The sequence below is a fragment of the Neophocaena asiaeorientalis genome, unplaced genomic scaffold, assembly GCF_003031525.2.
Source record: "Neophocaena asiaeorientalis asiaeorientalis breed wild unplaced genomic scaffold, Neophocaena_asiaeorientalis_V1.1 scaffold90, whole genome shotgun sequence".
NCBI classification, from domain to species: Eukaryota; Metazoa; Chordata; class Mammalia; order Artiodactyla; family Phocoenidae; genus Neophocaena; species Neophocaena asiaeorientalis.
The window spans coordinates 1,580,951-1,596,630 of NW_020172445.1; the positions used below are offsets into that span (position 1 = coordinate 1,580,951).

The 15,680-nt window shown below is 59.6% G+C and overlaps 3 protein-coding genes across 5 annotated transcripts; 1 reads left to right on the forward strand and 2 right to left on the reverse strand.

Moving 5' to 3' along the window:
* Positions 1 to 153: 153 nt before the first annotated feature.
* Positions 154 to 4,978, reverse strand: HSF4 (heat shock transcription factor 4). 2 transcript variants are annotated; one of them, XM_024734015.1, is made up of 13 exons: positions 4,790 to 4,978; positions 4,049 to 4,157; positions 3,832 to 3,959; positions 3,616 to 3,740; positions 3,274 to 3,349; positions 3,070 to 3,134; positions 2,448 to 2,544; positions 2,070 to 2,197; positions 1,721 to 1,948; positions 1,113 to 1,218; positions 949 to 1,014; positions 751 to 820; positions 154 to 471 (listed from the first exon to the last, which is right to left on the reverse strand). In XM_024734015.1, exons 1-13 carry the CDS (start codon positions 4,910 to 4,912, stop codon positions 320 to 322), a joined length of 1,473 nt encoding a protein of 490 aa, XP_024589783.1. In that variant the 5' UTR covers positions 4,913 to 4,978; the 3' UTR covers positions 154 to 319. The 2 variants fall into 2 exon arrangements, with proteins under 2 accessions (XP_024589783.1, XP_024589792.1); XM_024734024.1 differs by having other exon boundaries at positions 175 to 471; positions 1,721 to 1,844; positions 2,070 to 2,201; positions 2,438 to 2,544; positions 4,790 to 4,952.
* Positions 4,979 to 5,516: 538 nt separating this feature from the next.
* On the reverse strand, positions 5,517 to 9,661 carry FBXL8 (F-box and leucine rich repeat protein 8). Of its 2 annotated transcripts, none has more exons than XM_024733784.1 (3): positions 9,355 to 9,661; positions 7,591 to 7,767; positions 5,517 to 6,840 (listed from the first exon to the last, which is right to left on the reverse strand). In XM_024733784.1, the coding sequence occupies exons 2-3, from the start codon at positions 7,740 to 7,742 to the stop codon at positions 5,868 to 5,870; spliced, it is 1,125 nt and encodes a 374-aa protein (XP_024589552.1). In that variant the 5' UTR covers positions 7,743 to 7,767; positions 9,355 to 9,661; the 3' UTR covers positions 5,517 to 5,867. The 2 variants fall into 2 exon arrangements, with proteins under 2 accessions (XP_024589552.1, XP_024589562.1); XM_024733794.1 differs by lacking the exon at positions 9,355 to 9,661 and adding an exon at positions 8,901 to 9,278 and having other exon boundaries at positions 5,537 to 6,840.
* TRADD (TNFRSF1A associated via death domain) lies at positions 9,505 to 14,542 on the forward strand. Its single transcript, XM_024733806.1, has 5 exons — positions 9,505 to 9,573; positions 12,000 to 12,158; positions 13,052 to 13,329; positions 13,407 to 13,602; positions 13,741 to 14,542. The coding sequence occupies exons 2-5, from the start codon at positions 12,008 to 12,010 to the stop codon at positions 14,049 to 14,051; spliced, it is 936 nt and encodes a 311-aa protein (XP_024589574.1). The 5' UTR covers positions 9,505 to 9,573; positions 12,000 to 12,007; the 3' UTR covers positions 14,052 to 14,542.
* Positions 14,543 to 15,680: the final 1,138 nt, after the last annotated feature.

Here is a 15,680-nt window from a genome sequence, read left to right on the forward strand (position 1 = left end):
TAAGCAGGAGAACTAGGGGCAGGCTCCCCAAGCACCTCCACCCTTCAAGGGTTCCTCGATTAAAGCCCTAGGATCTGGACGCTGCTACGAATGCCAAGTCGCCCCCCACCCATGACTTCTGTGCTCCATGGTCGGTAGAGAAAAGAGACCAGAAACACAGAAAAAAACGCAGTTTTATGCAGGGCTCGGTATTGGAGAGGGGCTGCCAAAGTAGGAGGGGCTTCACTCAGCCTCCAGCAGGGGCTCAAGGAAGCCGAGCCGGGCGTGCTGGCGGCCAGCCCGCCCCTCAGCCAGGCTGGTTTCAGAGAGGAGAGGGCTCTCAGGGGGAGGGGTTGGCCCCTGGGCTCAGGTAGGAGGCGCGGCTCTCAGGGGCGCTGTAAATGGTTAAAGCTCCCGGCAGGCTGAGGGCTGGGCCTCCCAAAGCGGCTTGGACATCCAGCAGGAGTGGTGCCCCCAGCATGGAGTCCTTCCCTAGGAGGAGTGGGGCTGTGCTCAGCGGGGAGAAATGGTCGCCTCCTTTCTTCAGGGAAGGAGAGCTTTACTCGCCTTGCCCTCCGGTCAGTTAGGATGAAACATCCACTCTCAACCCCCCCACTCTCTTCCAGTGGCTCAAGCAGCTTAAGCAGTACTCTGCAGAGCAGCCTGCCTCCGGGGATTTCCCTCCAAAACACCAACTGCCCCGCCCACGCAATCGTGGTAGCTCAGGCCCCGATGGGCCTCCCCCAGGTCCTGAGTCACCACAATTATTACCTGGCCCTGGAGAATTTAACCCCTTGACCGCCAGCTCAGTCTCACCCTTCTCTGGAACCAAGGGCTGCAACTGCATAAGAGAACCCCAGGAAGCAGCTGGGGAGGGGAGCTGGGGCTTTGGCTGAGGGAGAACAGCTGTGGACTAAAGGGCTTGGCTGAACAACCCTGAACCCCCTGCCCTCCCCACCCCCGTCTTACCAGGGACAGCTCCATGTCTAAGTCCATGAGAGTCCACTCCCGCCCTTGGAGGCTGGTGCCCAGCACCTAGGGGGAGCTCTGGGTCAGTGGTGTCCTCCCCAGGCTGCACAAACAGCTGGACCCCATCAAGCCCCATGCCTCTGCCCTGCTGAAGGTGTACTCACATCTAGGGGCCCTGCAGGCTCCACACTTTCAGGGGGGGCCCGAAGCAGCATTGGAGGCAACAGACTCTCCGGGCTCCGGGCTCCTCTCTCCAGGTCCAGAGGCCCCCTGCGCATGGAAAACTGCCGTTGGCCTGCAGTGCCCAACCCCATCCCCCATTAGGTTCCCAAGGAACCTGAATACATCAGGATCTAAATCTGACAACATACAGAAAATGCTGGAAGACGATCCCCCACACACACATAGAGGGGCACACAGAGAGTGCCTCTGCTTCCTACTTTTGGCCTGAGGTTTGGGTTGTGTCCCCTCCCTATGCAATTATCAATATCAGTGGTTCTTAAACTGTTGCGTACTTTACAAGCACCCCAGTGGTTGCATTTAAAATGCAGATTCCTGAGCCCTACCACTGACATGTTTCCACTTTCTAGGGGCCTCTGAAGCTGGTACTCCTTAGAGCAGCTCTGAGAAATCAGGTGAGACCGTGGTGCCCAACCGACCAGCCAGCCACCAAGGGGCAGAGAAGGCTGGGAAGTCTGGGGGCTAGTTAGTGCTGATCTAGCTGCAGAAGTGGCCCACGGGGCTTACAGTCAAAAATGGTCTCTCTGCTCACCTGTCAGGAACCTCCCTGGGGCCTCTTGGTTCAGGCTGCTGGGCACTCCTGGGCCCCTCAGGGCTAAGGCTCCCTTTCCCTTCCAGGATGGCCTGCACCACAGCCACAGGCAGCGGTGGGGGTGCTGTCACGCAGAAGTCACACTCGTTTGGGGCCAGGGCCAGCCCGGCCTCGCCTTCCCCCCCTGGGCTGGCTGGCTCTTCTTTGAGCAGTGCCAGGCCCTTCTCCCTGCACCAGAGAAAAGCTTCAGCCAGACCCTGGCACTGACCTCTCCCCCATCCCCACAGCCATCTGGGCTGCCAGGCCCTCAGCCACAGGCTCCCCAGAGGGCAGCCTCTGTCCCTCTTACCTCCTGCCACCACTGGAGGGAGAAAGCCTGGTTCCTTCAGGGGATGGAGAGTCTTCCGGAATGTCAGAGATGATGGGGCCCCTGGCCCTGTGAGGGCTGCTGCGGCCCAGGGTGGTCTCTGGGAGAGGCTGTTAAGTAGAAGATGAGGCCCAGCCCTTCACCTCAAGCCACAGGGTAAGCCAGAACCCAACCAGTACCACATGAGCTAGATCTAAGGGGGAAGGTTTGAGGGAGGAAGCTGGGCCCATGCTGGGGAACCTGGGTCTGGTGGGAGGGAAAGCTGGCCTCCATCTTCTCTTCTTTTTGGGGAATGTGGAAAGGGAACAGGCTCTCCATAAACCGAGCTGTGCTCTAGGGAAGAGAGAAGCAAAAACCTACCGATTGGATAAAGTAGGGGTCCTGCAGGAGGGCACCAGGTAGGGGGCAGGCGTTGAATTTGGCTGGTGTTGGGCACCCCTCATCCAGCATCAGGGACCTGTGCAGGGTGGCCAGGGCACAGGCAGGGGGCTGGGTAGGTTCATCTCCCATGCCCCTCAGCCTGCACCACCTCCCTCCCACAGGCCCCAGCAGCCAAGTCAGCAGAGCTGAGGCCTGTTGCCAGGGCATCAGTCACATGCTAGAGGCAGAAGGGGCTCCCCCCAGAGATGGGGGCCCTTTGGGGGTAGAGAGGGGAGGGAGGGAGTGTGGTTTGAGACCCAGACCCTCTGCTGTTGGGATGCTTTGGGGTGAGGGGTAAGGGGATGATGGGGTGGAAATATGGGGTTAAGGTCCTGGAACTGAGGGGTCTGAGAGTGGGGGTTTTGGTGGTAGAGTTGGGGGTAGAGGGGGAAAGCCCTGGAAGGGGGCCCTTGGGGGGATGGCCATTGGGTGAGGAAGACTGTAATGCAGGGGAAAAGAATGAGGATTCCAGGTGAAGGGGCTTCTGGAGGAGAAGGAGTCCTGCCTGGGTTTCTGTGAGGGTCCTGGAAGGGGTGGGGGTGTCCCTGGGTTTCTCACTCACAGCTTTCTCTTAGTTCCTGCGCTGCTGGACCCCGCCTGAAGTGGCCCAAAGAGGCACTGGATCAGCTGAAGAGAAAGCAAAGGGTTAACTCATACTTTGGACCTTGCCCCCCACCCTAACGAGGCACTCCAGGTGGCTTCCAGGACTGGGGGGCGGGTGGTACGCTCAGGAGTGAGAGAAGTGGGGTAGGGGGGAGAGGAACACCTTGCCAATGACCCGGTGCTGCTGACCGTGGCTCTGCCGCAGCGTCACCACCTCCCTCCACAAGATCTCGTTCTGCCTGGGGGAAAGGCGTGGGAGGGTGCTGAGGCATCTGAGAGTTCGCCCGGTCACCACCCCCCACAGAACGGCAGGCCTGAACCCGCGCCCACTCGGATGATCACCCGTCCATAGACAACAGACTTCCTCAGCTCGGCCCATTGGTCTTGATGGAGGCGCCAAGGCATGAGAGAGGAAGGAACTGCCTAGAAACGCTTGGAAGCCAGTGCCCCCTCGCCCAGACCCTCCCTTCCGCCTCCCCATCCTCCTCCGCCCCCTCCCCCGCACTGCCTGAGCTCCCGCAGCCGCGCCTCGGTGCTCTCCTGCACTCCCCGAAAAGCCTGCACCTCGCCCAGAAGACGGCCCAGGTCCTCAGGGCGCCAGCGGCCGTCGTCGCCGCGCAGCGCAGGCACCTGCAGGTGGGAGGCACCCTCAAGTCAGAGTCGCAGGAAACAGCTGTCCCACCTCCACCCCGGTTTGCTGGTTCCTGCAGGCCGCCCCCACCTTACGCCGCACGCGTTCCAGTAATTGCTCTCGGCCGCGCACGAAGCTCGGGTGCTGGAACTCGACGTGGTCCCGTTCCGGCCTCAGCAGGCCACCCTGCTCGATGCTCACCACCTTTCGAAAACCGTCTAGGGAGTAGGGCGTGGGGGCGTAAATTGCCCCGCCCCCCCGCACCAAGTCACCAACGCCCGCGTCCCTACCGGCCCTAGGGACTCACACATGTTGAGTTGCCGCACAAAGCTCGCCATGTTGCTGTGCTTGAAGTACTGGGGCAGCACTTCCTTGGCAAAGCGGCTCTGGTCGCTGACGAGGAAACTAGTCCCGCTCTGTGGAGAACGCCGCCCGCCCACCCACCGTGCGGGCGGAGACCAGACGACATCGTGAGCGGTGCCCGCCTACGGCGAAGCCAGCGCTCTGGCGCGCGCGCATACACACTCGCACTCACTCTGGGGACCGAGGCTGCCATTCGTGGGGACGTGGGACGAGGCCAGGCCAGAACCAGCTCTGGCCTAGCCTGGGGCGACCACAATCTCTATCCCAGCCCACCCAGACTCCGTACTCGGTTCTCTGAAAGTAAGAGCAGTGGGCAAACCTGGGTTCCAGCCCCGGACGGCTCCCAGACCCGCGATGTGACTCTGAGCTAGAACCAGGCCCAGCCCTTCCCTTCTCCTGGCCTCTCTGTGTTCCAATCTGTCTGATGGGCAGGGTGGGAACTAAATGACCTGGAAGATCCTTCGGGTTCTAAGTCTCCTCCAGAAGGCTCCTACCCTTTCCTCTGCCCGGAGGAAGTCGCCTCACCTCCATCTCGAATACCCCCTCCAAGCCGTCGCATACCCTGGACGGCTGAATCAAGGGACCCTCAGCCCCGTCCCAGGCAGGGACTGGGTGAGCGTGGACGTTCACTGACGTGGAGGAATCCCGGGGACCACTGAGGAAGTCGAAAGGCCCCAGCCCTCACCGGGCTCCAGCGGATCAGGTGGTCGGTGCCCGGGTCGCCCACCAGCGCCCACAGCTTGCCAAGGAAGGCTGGCACGGGACTAGGGCCCGGCTCCGTGGGCAGCGCGACTGGCGCTTCCTGCATGGCGCAGTCCCGGCCCCGTTTAACGCTTGGGCCCGGCCGCCGCAGGCTTGTCAAAGCCGCGGAAAGTGCTGCGTTTGCCTCCCGCTCCGCCCTACTCCGCCTCCCGGCGCCGGGTCAGGTGGGGGCCACGTGCGAACCAGCGGGGCGGGGCTCTGACCGCGGCCTCAGCACTGGCAGACAGAAAGGGCAGTATGTGCGTGGGGGCGGGGTGCGGTAGGGAAGTAGACCTGCGTTCGAGTCCCACCCCTCTCTCAGGCCCGCTGTTTCCTCCTTTGTTCTTCGGGAGAATCCAGCGTACACAGCGTGGTGTGGGCTGGGAAAGTCCTATAAAGCGATGGCGTGGGCATAGTGAAGCCTCGGGTAGAGGGGCAGATAGGAGCGAGCTTGAGAGCGGGAGGGTGGGGGAAGGAGAAGCTGGCCCCCTCCCGCCGAACCCTGGGGCGTTGTCATTCCGAAGATGCGAGTGCCCCGACCCTGACCCCCGCAGCCGCACCAGTGGAAGTAAACCGTGAGGTCTCGAACTCTCCCACCCCTGCCCCTCCTCCGGCATCTGCTGGTTCTCCTCCCTCCCCCTTCAGAGCGGACCCGGCCTTTCACAGGACGTAGAGATACTGCTTGATTTATTTCACACTCAACCCTGAGGCATGCTTTGAACCAGTGCCCTCCCTCCTCCCACGCCGGGGCCGCCGAGCAACGTTTGCAGAGGACTGGGGTTGGAGGAGGGTGATCCCCGTATGGCGGGGACAGTGGGTGTCTGCAGATGTTGACAGCAACGAGTGGACTCAGGTTGCTCCGGGCTGGTACTGACGCCATCCCACAGCCCCCAATTCTCGAGAGGGACAAGAGACAACAGAGTCCTAAAGGAGCGGACTAGCAGCTGACGCGCCCCGGCGCAAACCCACGCAGCATCTCAGAGGCCACACGTCCGCAGGGAGGGGAAAGAGGGTTTGTCGCCTCACGCCACAAGCGTGGGCCGCCAGGGATGCGGCTCCCGCGTCAGCTTGAGCGTGTAGCTGCGCAGGCGCGGGCAGTGCGTGCGGAAGGCATGCAGCACGGAGGGTCGCACCACGCAGAAGCAGTGCACTTCGCGCAGGCCCACGCAGCGCTCTGCCAGCTCCTCCAGCGCGGCGTCCAGCTCGGCAGAGGCGGCAGCGCGCACCTCGAGCGCGCGCAAGGTTGCGGCGTAGTGGCGCGCTGCGAAGCGCACCGGGCCTACGGTGTCCCCAGAGAGGCTGAGGCGCAGCGCAGCCACGGGCACAGCAGGCTGCAGGACGCGTGTCACGCTCTCGGCAGGCAGAGCCGGCTCCAGCTCCAGCTCTACGGCCAGTCCAGGGTGGCGGCGGCTCAGCTCGGCCCAGGCTTCGTTAGGCAGGGGCGACGCGCGTGCGTCTTCGGGACATGCGCACCGCAGGGCCAGGAGCTCAAAAGGTGCGCGGTCTGGCGCCGCCAGTGCCTCGAGCGCGGTGCGCGACAGGCTGGCCAGGTGCAGGCCGAGGGCGCGCAGGCAGGGGCAGGCCTCTAGTAGCTCCAGCACGGAGCCTGGCCCCACGCTGCCCACCAGCGTACTGTTATCCAGGAAAAGGCTGCAGAGCTCCGGGCAGCCGTGTGCCACCTGCAGCACCAGCGCGTCGTCCAGTGTGAAGGGCAAGCGCCTTAGGTCGAGGTGGCGCAGCGCGCGGGCGGCCCTACAGAGGGCGTGCACGGCGTCCAGAACGTCGCGACCCGAGTCGAAGAGCCGCTTTTCTCCGCGGCACTCCAGGCACAGGCCTCGCAGCTCGGGGTTACGGCCAGCCAGTGCGGTCAGCAACTCTATGGCCGCCAGGCGGCTCGGCTCCCTGGACGGCACAAATTCCAGACGTAGATTCTGAACGTGGTCCAGGCAAGCGGACAGGTACTGCGGCTGCATGCCTTCTAGCTCAGAGTCGCAACTTGGGGGTAGAGTGGTGGAGAAAAGGCATCAGCCGGCCGAGTCCCCGCGACCTGGAGAGAGGCCTCTAACCCACCCCTCAGCTTGGGTTCTAGCTACCATCCCCACTTCCTGCCCCCTCCCCACATAACCTCCCTGTCCCGACCATGCCTGGTCGCTCCAAGGTGATGCTAGAAGGGAACTCCCATCCTATCCATTTAGAAGACTTCAGATGCATCTGCCGCTGGTTGAAACCTTGCCACGGAGAGCCAATGATATTTTAAGAACAGGGCTTTCTCAGCGGTCTTTAAGGAGGCGGGGCGTAGCCTCTGGATTGCCAGGTTCACATTTGCCTCTGCTACTTCTCAGCTGAGTAAGGAAGTGATTAAATCTCTCTGCCTCAATTTTCTATCTGTGCAACGGAGATAATAATACCACCTATCTACCATATCTACCATCTAACATAAAGTTTTAGTGAGGATTAAATAAATTAATATGTGTAAGGCACTTAGAACAATGGTTGGTACACAGTTGGTGGCCAATAAATGTTAGAAATTATTACACTTTGGGGGGGGGGTGGTCCATGCATGTGGAATCTTAGTTCCCTGACCAGGGATCGAACTCACTCCCCCTGAATTGGAAATGCCCAGTCAACCACTGGACCGCCGGAAGTCCTGATTACGCTTTTTAATATGGGGAGAGTCACTGTATCTCCCCAAGCCCTGACTCCACCGAGCCAGGGAGAAGGCGGGAGGGGGAGGAGCCTGCTCACCTGATGTTCGTGTTGTGCCACACAGTGCTGCAGGTGGCAGCGGCAGCCCAAGCTCTGCAAACCCTCGCGGCAGCGGCGCGGTCCCGCAGGGGCAGGTGACGGAAAATGAGTGCCAGCACCTCCTCCGGCAGTTGTTCTCCAGGCTCCGCCATGGCCGGGCGCAGGGTGGGGGTTCCGCTGCAGGAAGGCCAAAGTGTTGAGGGAAACACCTGGAGCCTACGTGTAGAAATGCTTGTAGCCCAGGAGCTGCCATGTAATTTGCAGAGCCCAGCGCAAAATGAAAATGTGGGTCTCTTTGTTCAAAACATTATTAAGGGTTTCAAGACAGTGACAGCAGAGCATTTAACCAAGTTATTAAACCAAGCCTGGGGCCCTGTGCAGTGCACAGGTCTCAGACCCATGAAGTCTGCCCTGGATGCCGAGGATCTCTGATTCTCCTTTAAACTACGTTCTCACTTGTTGAGCAAATCCACGTTTTATGCTATATTAGAAGGAACTCAACCACGACCGGTGCACCACGTTGATAAAGCCGAATACCGGATTTGGGATGATGCTATGGGATCTTTCTTCTAGTTACCAAAGTTTTCTCTGAGCAAGTTGGAAGGCGGATGCACAGGCTCTGACTCCAGACAACCACGTCCTCCCCCCACCTCAGAGGGCCCCTCTTGCCTCCCCCTGCCTCCCTATACTACACGCTTACAGCCTCCAGATGTCCCAGACTAGTCTCACAGGGGTCACTGAACTGCTTTCCTCCCAATTTCGACCCTGAGTACTAGGGGAGGACTAAGCCCAAGCACCGAGGACCATTGAAATGAGGCATTCTCAAAGGGCGCGGGGCAGCAGAATCACTTGGACACTTGTTCACACTACAGATTCCACGGCCCCACCTACTAAGTTAGGCTCTCCGAAAAGAGTAGGGCCCAGGAAACTGAATTTCAACAAGCGCCGGTGGATTCTACAGGTCCCAAGTTGAGAAACCCGGTCCTACCCCCGCCAATCACTAGAGAGTAACGATAGGGTTAATAGGGCGGGAGCATTAGGGAAAACTTTTAATTGGCAGAGACCACAAGCCAATCAGAAAGCAGGGACGCGTGTGGGGCACAACCGAATCCGCCCAGAGAAGGGAGGCTCTTTCGTCCACCTCGCAGGGGGAGGTGTCCCGAGTGCTTCCAAGAGAAGGCCGGCGGGGCGGAGAAAGTCTTGGGTTTCTGGGGCCTGAGGAACCCTGGGTTCAAGTTCCGATCCTGAACCCCAAGCAGCCCAGGCTCCCGTTGGGCGGCTTAGGTTCAGCTGGAATTCGGCAGACCCACCTCAGAGAGAGCGCGGTCTTTGTTGGAAAATGTGCGTCCTCTTTGAAGTTGCCAATTTTAGTTTAAGGTCCTTAAAGGTTTTCGTACCCAACGTTTCACGCCACTGGCCAGTTTTCTATTTTCTAGGCTAACGGTCCCTGCTGGAATTTGCGCCTCGCGTATCCTGGGGCTTCTGATACCCTCCACCAGGCCTGAACTTGGGACCCACCGGCACCCCGTTCAGAGTGTCAGGGAGTATCAGAGATCAGAGATCTTCGAGCTCTACCACACAGAAGGCACCAGAAACGTCTGGTCCTCAAGGGGCGCCTCCTTGTTGATCCATCAGTTGCCCGCTGGAGGAAGAGGAGCAACTCTCACCCTGGGGCCCTCCGGCCTCGTAAGAACCACAAGTCCTCGAAGTCCCTTGCCGCGGGCTGTTCTCCCTGCTGTCCAACCTCAGGCGCCAGTTTCTTACCTGCTCAGCGGACCAGGTGGGTTTTGCCCAGAGACTGGGGACTGGCGGCGATGGACAGTGGTGGGAAGGAACCGCGGGGAGCCCGAGGGGCGGGACGCCGGGACAGAAGGGGCGGCTCGGACTGGGGCGCCGCCCCTGCGCTCCGCGCACACCCGGAAGCAGCGCGAATCCAGCGGAGCCGGGCGGGCGTGGGAATCCGGGACGAGCCGAGGCGGCCAGGTTAGTGCAGAGGGTGGGTGGGCTTCCCAGTGCCGGCAAGAGCCGAGGTGGATCCTGGCTCAGAAGCATGGGCGCGGCGCGGTTGTCATCCGCGGCTGCTCGGGTCAGGTGGTGGTGGTGGCCTATTGGGCTGTTTCCGTGGGAGGCGGGAGAGAGGGGTACGGACCTTAGTCCCCGAAAGTTCCTTGTCTCAGTTAGGGGATTTCAAGGGGCGGCAGGACCCTGTGGGTGAGAGTACGGGGTGGGGCTGTTTCTGAACAGATATTTGAGCAGAAACCCTTTGCCCTCCCCGGCCAGTAGCAAGAGCAGAACTCCAGAACGAGGGAGGCAGGGGAGCTCCCCTCGAGAGCTCGGGAGCGGCCCAGCTGAGTAGGATGCTGGGACTCTCAGCCTGTCAGTCCTTGAGGGGCCACGCCCGCCAGCAGGCCGTCACCGTCCACCCGGCCAGAGGTGGGGCTACCCAGGGACTGTTAGGCCGTGTTAATAGAACGCTGCACCGGCTGGCTCCCGGTCATAGGGGTTATATTTTCTTGAGTCGGTATCCAGCTAAGAGTTTCTAGAACCCAGCCCGGCCCCGCCCGCAGAGAGGCGGACTCTGGGTGGGTGGGGCGCGGGGCTTCCCGAGGAGGGGCTTCTTTGGAAGGACACGTAGAAAGGAGTTCCCAAAGGCGCGAAACGAGCCAAGGGCCCCGGCCGCTTCTCAAAGGTTATCTGTCCTTCTCGACCTCTAGCCTGGCAGGCCTGTTTGACTTCTGTTTGACTTCTCCCATTTGTCCAGTCGTAGTGAGTGTGAGGGAGCTTCCCCCCTCCTCCAGGTTTTCAATGTCCCGCAGGTAGGCCTGCTGGGGAGACTACCACCCTTACTTATCCACCCCTTGGGGCGGGACTGCATCTACGGGGTTTACATAAAGTAGAATATCGCTAAATACAGTGAAAATAAAAATCACGCCAAGTCTCCCCCTTCCCCAACAGAGGTAAACAATGGTAACTTCCTGTTAATTTCCAGACTATGGTTTTGGGTAAACACACAAGTATTAATATGTCTTCTACCAAAAGATTATGGGGGGGGGCAGTGCTCAAAAGGTACATCCCTGTGCTCAGACGCAGGGTAGGGTTATCAAGTATCATTTTTCTTGTCAGGTCTGGGTGATGCTGGAGCGCTCCTTCCTAGGTACTGTCCCAGATTTGGCTCTCACGTTAGGGTTTGGGGGCAGATCTGAAACACAGAATAAACAGAAATGATTTAGCTCACATAATGGAAAAGTCCAAGATGGGACACAGTGTGGTTAGGAGTGCACTTCATCTCTTGGCTCTGTAGCCTCCTGTGCCAGTTTCATTCTCAGTCAGGCTGTTCCCAAGCAGTGGCAGAGGAGAACTACCCTTCCTTCTAGCTCAGCTTCAAGATAGGAAGGGAAACTTACGCCTCTTTCCTATTGATCCAGCCAAATTTGCAGGTTGATTTTGATTGGTCCAACTTGAATCCTGTGCCCAACTCTGAACAAATCATTTCAGGAAGGCGAATGGAATATGCAGATTGGCTAGGCCTGTTTCACTTGCCCAGGCCTGGAGCTAGGGAGTGGAGTTCGCCCCTCCAACAGGCATGTGGATTGAGACAAGGGGGAAGGCCCCAGAGGTCAGTCAGGATTGCGGGAGGGAATCTGGGCAGGCGCAAACTACAGGTGTCCTTTGAAGTGAAGCCTGGAGATTTAGTAGGAATTCAGGTTAGAAAACCAAAGTGGGGGCTGTGGTCCCACAGGGATCCTGGGGGCTCAAATTTAAGCTGAGGGCATACCATACCAGCACATGGGTCTCGTTGTGCTGTGGGGCATGGGCACCATCCAGGATAAGGATGTCTCCAGTCAGCTTTGAAAAGAGAGACACTCGGGCTTCCCTGGTGGCGCAGTGGTTGGGGGCCCGCCTGCCAATGCAGGGGACGCGGGCTCGTGCCCCGGTCCGGGAGGATCCCGCGTGCCGCAGAGCGGCTGGGCCCGTGGGCCATGGCTGCTGGGCCTGCGCGTCCGGAGCCTGTGCTCCGCGAGGGGAGGGGCCACAACAGTGAGAGGCCCGCATACCGCAAAAAAAAAAAAAAGAGAGAGACACCCTGGCCTGAGGAGGGAGCAGAACTTGTTGTTTCTACTGCAACATTGTCCCTCTCCTCTTCCATCCCTGTGACCCTGGGCTCTTTCTCTGAGAAAACAGTGGAGAGACAGTCCTCACTGAAAACCTTGGCTGGGCTGGGCTGGTTTGGGCTGGGCTGTGCAGAGCCAGAAGCACAAGGGGCTGCCTGTGGGATGATGAACTTACCCTCATAAGTATGCCAGCTGGGTGGGGACGGCTGGATGGCAGCTGAGGGGACAGCTCGGCCACGTGGGACTGGACAATTGTCTCCAGAGCTGGGTGATCTGAATGCCTATCTCTGTCTCCAGGAGGCAAGATGGCAGCTGGGCCAAATGGGCTCGAGGAGTGGGTGGGCAGTGCCTACCTATTTGTGGAGTCCTCGCTGGACAAGGTGGTCTTGTCGGATGCCTACGCTCACCCGCAGCAGAAAGTGGCGGTGTACAGGGCTCTGCGGACTGCCCTGGCAGGTGCGTGAGTGGGCGGGCACTTGGAGAGGAAAGGCCGGCCTGGGGCCTTTTGTGGGCGGGGCCAGGGACTGAGACCTCACCTCTTCAACTCTGTGGGCCTGTGCTTAACCACCACTTTAAGGAAAAGATTCGTTAGGGAAGGGAGGAGGAGGACGCCTGGTTGTGTAGGGTCTGTCTTCTCTGCGTATGCATGTGTGCCCTTGGGTGTAGACTTGTGTCTCTTGTGTCTCTGTATGATCTATGTACGCACTAACGTCCCCCTGCTCCATGCCCCCCACTCCCCGGATCAGCCCGCTCACTGCTGTCTACTAATCGCGCCTCTCTCTTCTTTTCCTCTCTCACTGCAGCACTCCTTGCCCAAGACCCCCTCCCCAGTACCTACCTTTTGGGTCCCCTTTTCCCATCTCAGGGCAGAGGCCACTGGAGGTTGAAGCCAATAGGGGGATCTGGCTCCGGCCTCAGAGCGACGAGAGCCCCTCTCCTTCCAGGGCGGGGGGAGCCACACTAGGAGGCCAAAAACCTGAGACCTCTCGCCCCCTGTCCCGCCAGCCACCTACCCAGAGGGCTTGGCTGCCCAGGGCAAACGCCCCTTTCTACCCTGCAAAGTCTCTTGCATGTCCTTTTTGCCCACCCTCATTTGGGGCTTCAGGATTGGGGATAGAGTAGCACACACTCCATCCTAGGGTGCTCCCTGTGATAGGTCCTGGCCTTTATTCTGGGTTGTTGCTGTTTGCATCCCAATTTGCTTCCCAGCTGGGAGCTCTGGCGTATAGCCGCGCCCCTAGGTCTGGGGATGGGGAGGGCGTCTTACCTGGGGCTTCATCCGTCCTCCGGCCTCTTGGAGAATGGCCCCGCAGGGGGACCGCATGCCACCTGACTGCCTGCCTCCGCAGAGAGTGGCGGGAGTCCCGACGTGCTGCAGATGCTCAAGATCCACCGCAGCGATCCGCAGCTGATCGTGCAGTTGCGTTTCAGCGGGCGCCAGGCCTGCGGCCGCTTCCTCCGCACCTACCGCGAGGGGGCACTGCGCGCCGCGCTGCAAGGGTGCTTGGCGGCGGAGCTGACCCTGCACTCCGTGCCGCTGCAACTGGAGCTGCGCGCCGGCGCGGAGCAGCTAGATGCCTTGCTGACCGACGAGGAGCGCTGTTTGAATTGCATCTTCGCCCAGAAGGTGCGGCCGGGCTGGGGCCAGGGTGGCGTGGGGATTCGCGGCTAAGACCCCCACCGACGCCGCACTCCCCTCCCTAGCCCGACCGGCTCCGGGATGAGGAACTAACAGAGTTGGAGGATGCGCTCAGGAATCTGACGTGCGGCTCGGGGGGCCAAGGGGGCGACGTGGAGGGCGCTCCGGCCCCCTCGCAGTCTCTGGCACCCTCTCCGTCGGAGGAGAAGCCGCCGCCGCCGCCGTCTGGCCAGACTTTTCTGTTCCATGGTCAGCCCGTAGGTGAGACTCCCGGAGAGAAGCAGAGGCAGGATCCTCGGGAGGATGGAGTTTGGGGAGGGGCGAGGTCTGCGCGGGATAGTCGCGGGGCGGAAATGGAAGGGTGTCCCGAGCTCACTCCGCTTCCCACTCCCCCTGCAGTGAACCGGCCGCTGAGCCTGCAGGACCAACAGACGTTCGCGCGCTCAGTGGGCCTCAAGTGGCGCAAGGTAGGGCGCTCCTTGCAGCGCGGCTGTCGTGCATTGCGGGACCCGGCGCTTGACTCACTGGCCTATGAATACGAGCGTGAAGGGCTGTATGAGCAGGCCTTCCAGCTGCTGCGGCGCTTCGTGCAGGCCGAGGGCCGCCGCGCCACGTTGCAGCGCCTGGTGGAGGCGCTCGAGGAGAACGAACTCACCAGCCTGGCAGAGGACTTGCTGGGCCTCGCAGATCCCCATGGCGGCCTGGCCTAGCCTGGGTACCAGAGAAAGGGGCAGTCGGCCAGTTGCCCAGCCAGGGTTTGGAGCACCTGGGTGACTGTAGGGTCCCTTCTAATGCTACTGCTGACCTCCTGTCCACCCACAGGACTCTGACGCCATACTTACAACCAGATATGGCTGCCCTCTCCAGGAGTCAGACAAGCACCCACAATGTCTGCTGGGGTGCCACTGGAGGTTCTGTTCTAGATACTAGGATAGAGACAGAGCGTATGGGTGACCTGCTGCAAGAGGTCGACCTCACCTTTTCCCACCGCAGAAGAGGGGCTTTCAGCCAGACCTTACCTCTTCATTCACAGAACAATTCATTACTATTCATTAATTCAATATAATTCATTAAGGACCTGCTGTATTCTAGGCATCGTCCTGGGTGCTGCAAATACTGTGGTGAACAAAACACACGAATCCTGCCTGTCCCCAGTTCACACTCAGTCTGAGATTCTGAATATTAAGAAACAGTAATAAAATACTACGAGTTTTTTGATGTGAAAAATACAAGGAGTTATGGGAGCAACTGAGCAGGGGCCTAACCCAGGTTAGGGGTTAGGCTTCCTGGGAGAGAAATGAGTGTGAATGTTGTGGGTGGTGGACTGAGAGAAGGGCAATATTCTGGGCATGGTCAGCCTCAGGTGAGGTCTTGAGGGAGGTGAGAGGAAGGGATTTAGAACAGAAGGTTTAGAGTGGCTGGATCTAGGGGTGGGTGGATTTGCAGAGACCCATTGGTGAGTGGGGGAGGCAGAGAGCATGGGGTCAGGTAAGCCAATTTACAGAGTTTGGATTTTATCTGGAGGCTAGTGAGAGGCCTTTAAAGGGTTTTGGCAGTTAAGGCTGGGAGGCTGGTGAGGATGCAGAGAGAGAGAAAAGACAGCGCCCCAGGCTGGGGCAGTAGCAGCAGAGATGGAGGGAAGGGATGAACATTGAGTTAGGACAAAGGACAACAGGCCTGGTGACACTGAATGAGGGAGGTGGGAGAGGACTCCAGAGTTTCTGCCTTTGCCAGTTGGAGGGAAGGTGGAGCTGCCTGCTGAGATAGGGGCCCTGGGGGAGGTGAAGTGCTTGCTCTGTTTGGGACAAGTTGGGCATGATGTTCCTGTAGAACATCCAGGGAGAGAGTCCAAGGATAGCTGGATCTATAGTTTTCAGTTCAGGAGAGTGTCGAGGCCCAGGATTCAGAAATGTACAGGTGGGAGTGGGTGGGGTGGCCCAGGGGGAGGTCCTGAAGGTCACCAACCAGAAAAAAGAGCAACCCAAATTGGAAGGAGGAAAACCAGATTTGGAAGCCTGCTGTGAGGAGGCTGCGAATCTGTCAAAGCTGCGGAGTGTCCACTGGAGTCAGGGAAAAGGTTACTAAGTGGGGGCTGTTTCTGGGACATGGTGTGGACAGCCTGAAACCAGACCACAGGAGGGATGGGAGGTGAGGCAGCAGAGACAGCCGGAGTAGAGGACTCCTGAGAAGTCTGTGACCGGGAGAGGGAGGCTCGGGTCAGAGGGTTTATTTTGTAAGGGAGAATATTGGTGGGAAGAAGTCAGAAGGCCCAGTCACAGCCACTGGAAAGAGGATGGCACTGGGTAGCAGTGCTGGTTCTCACAGTCTGCCCTCAGAAA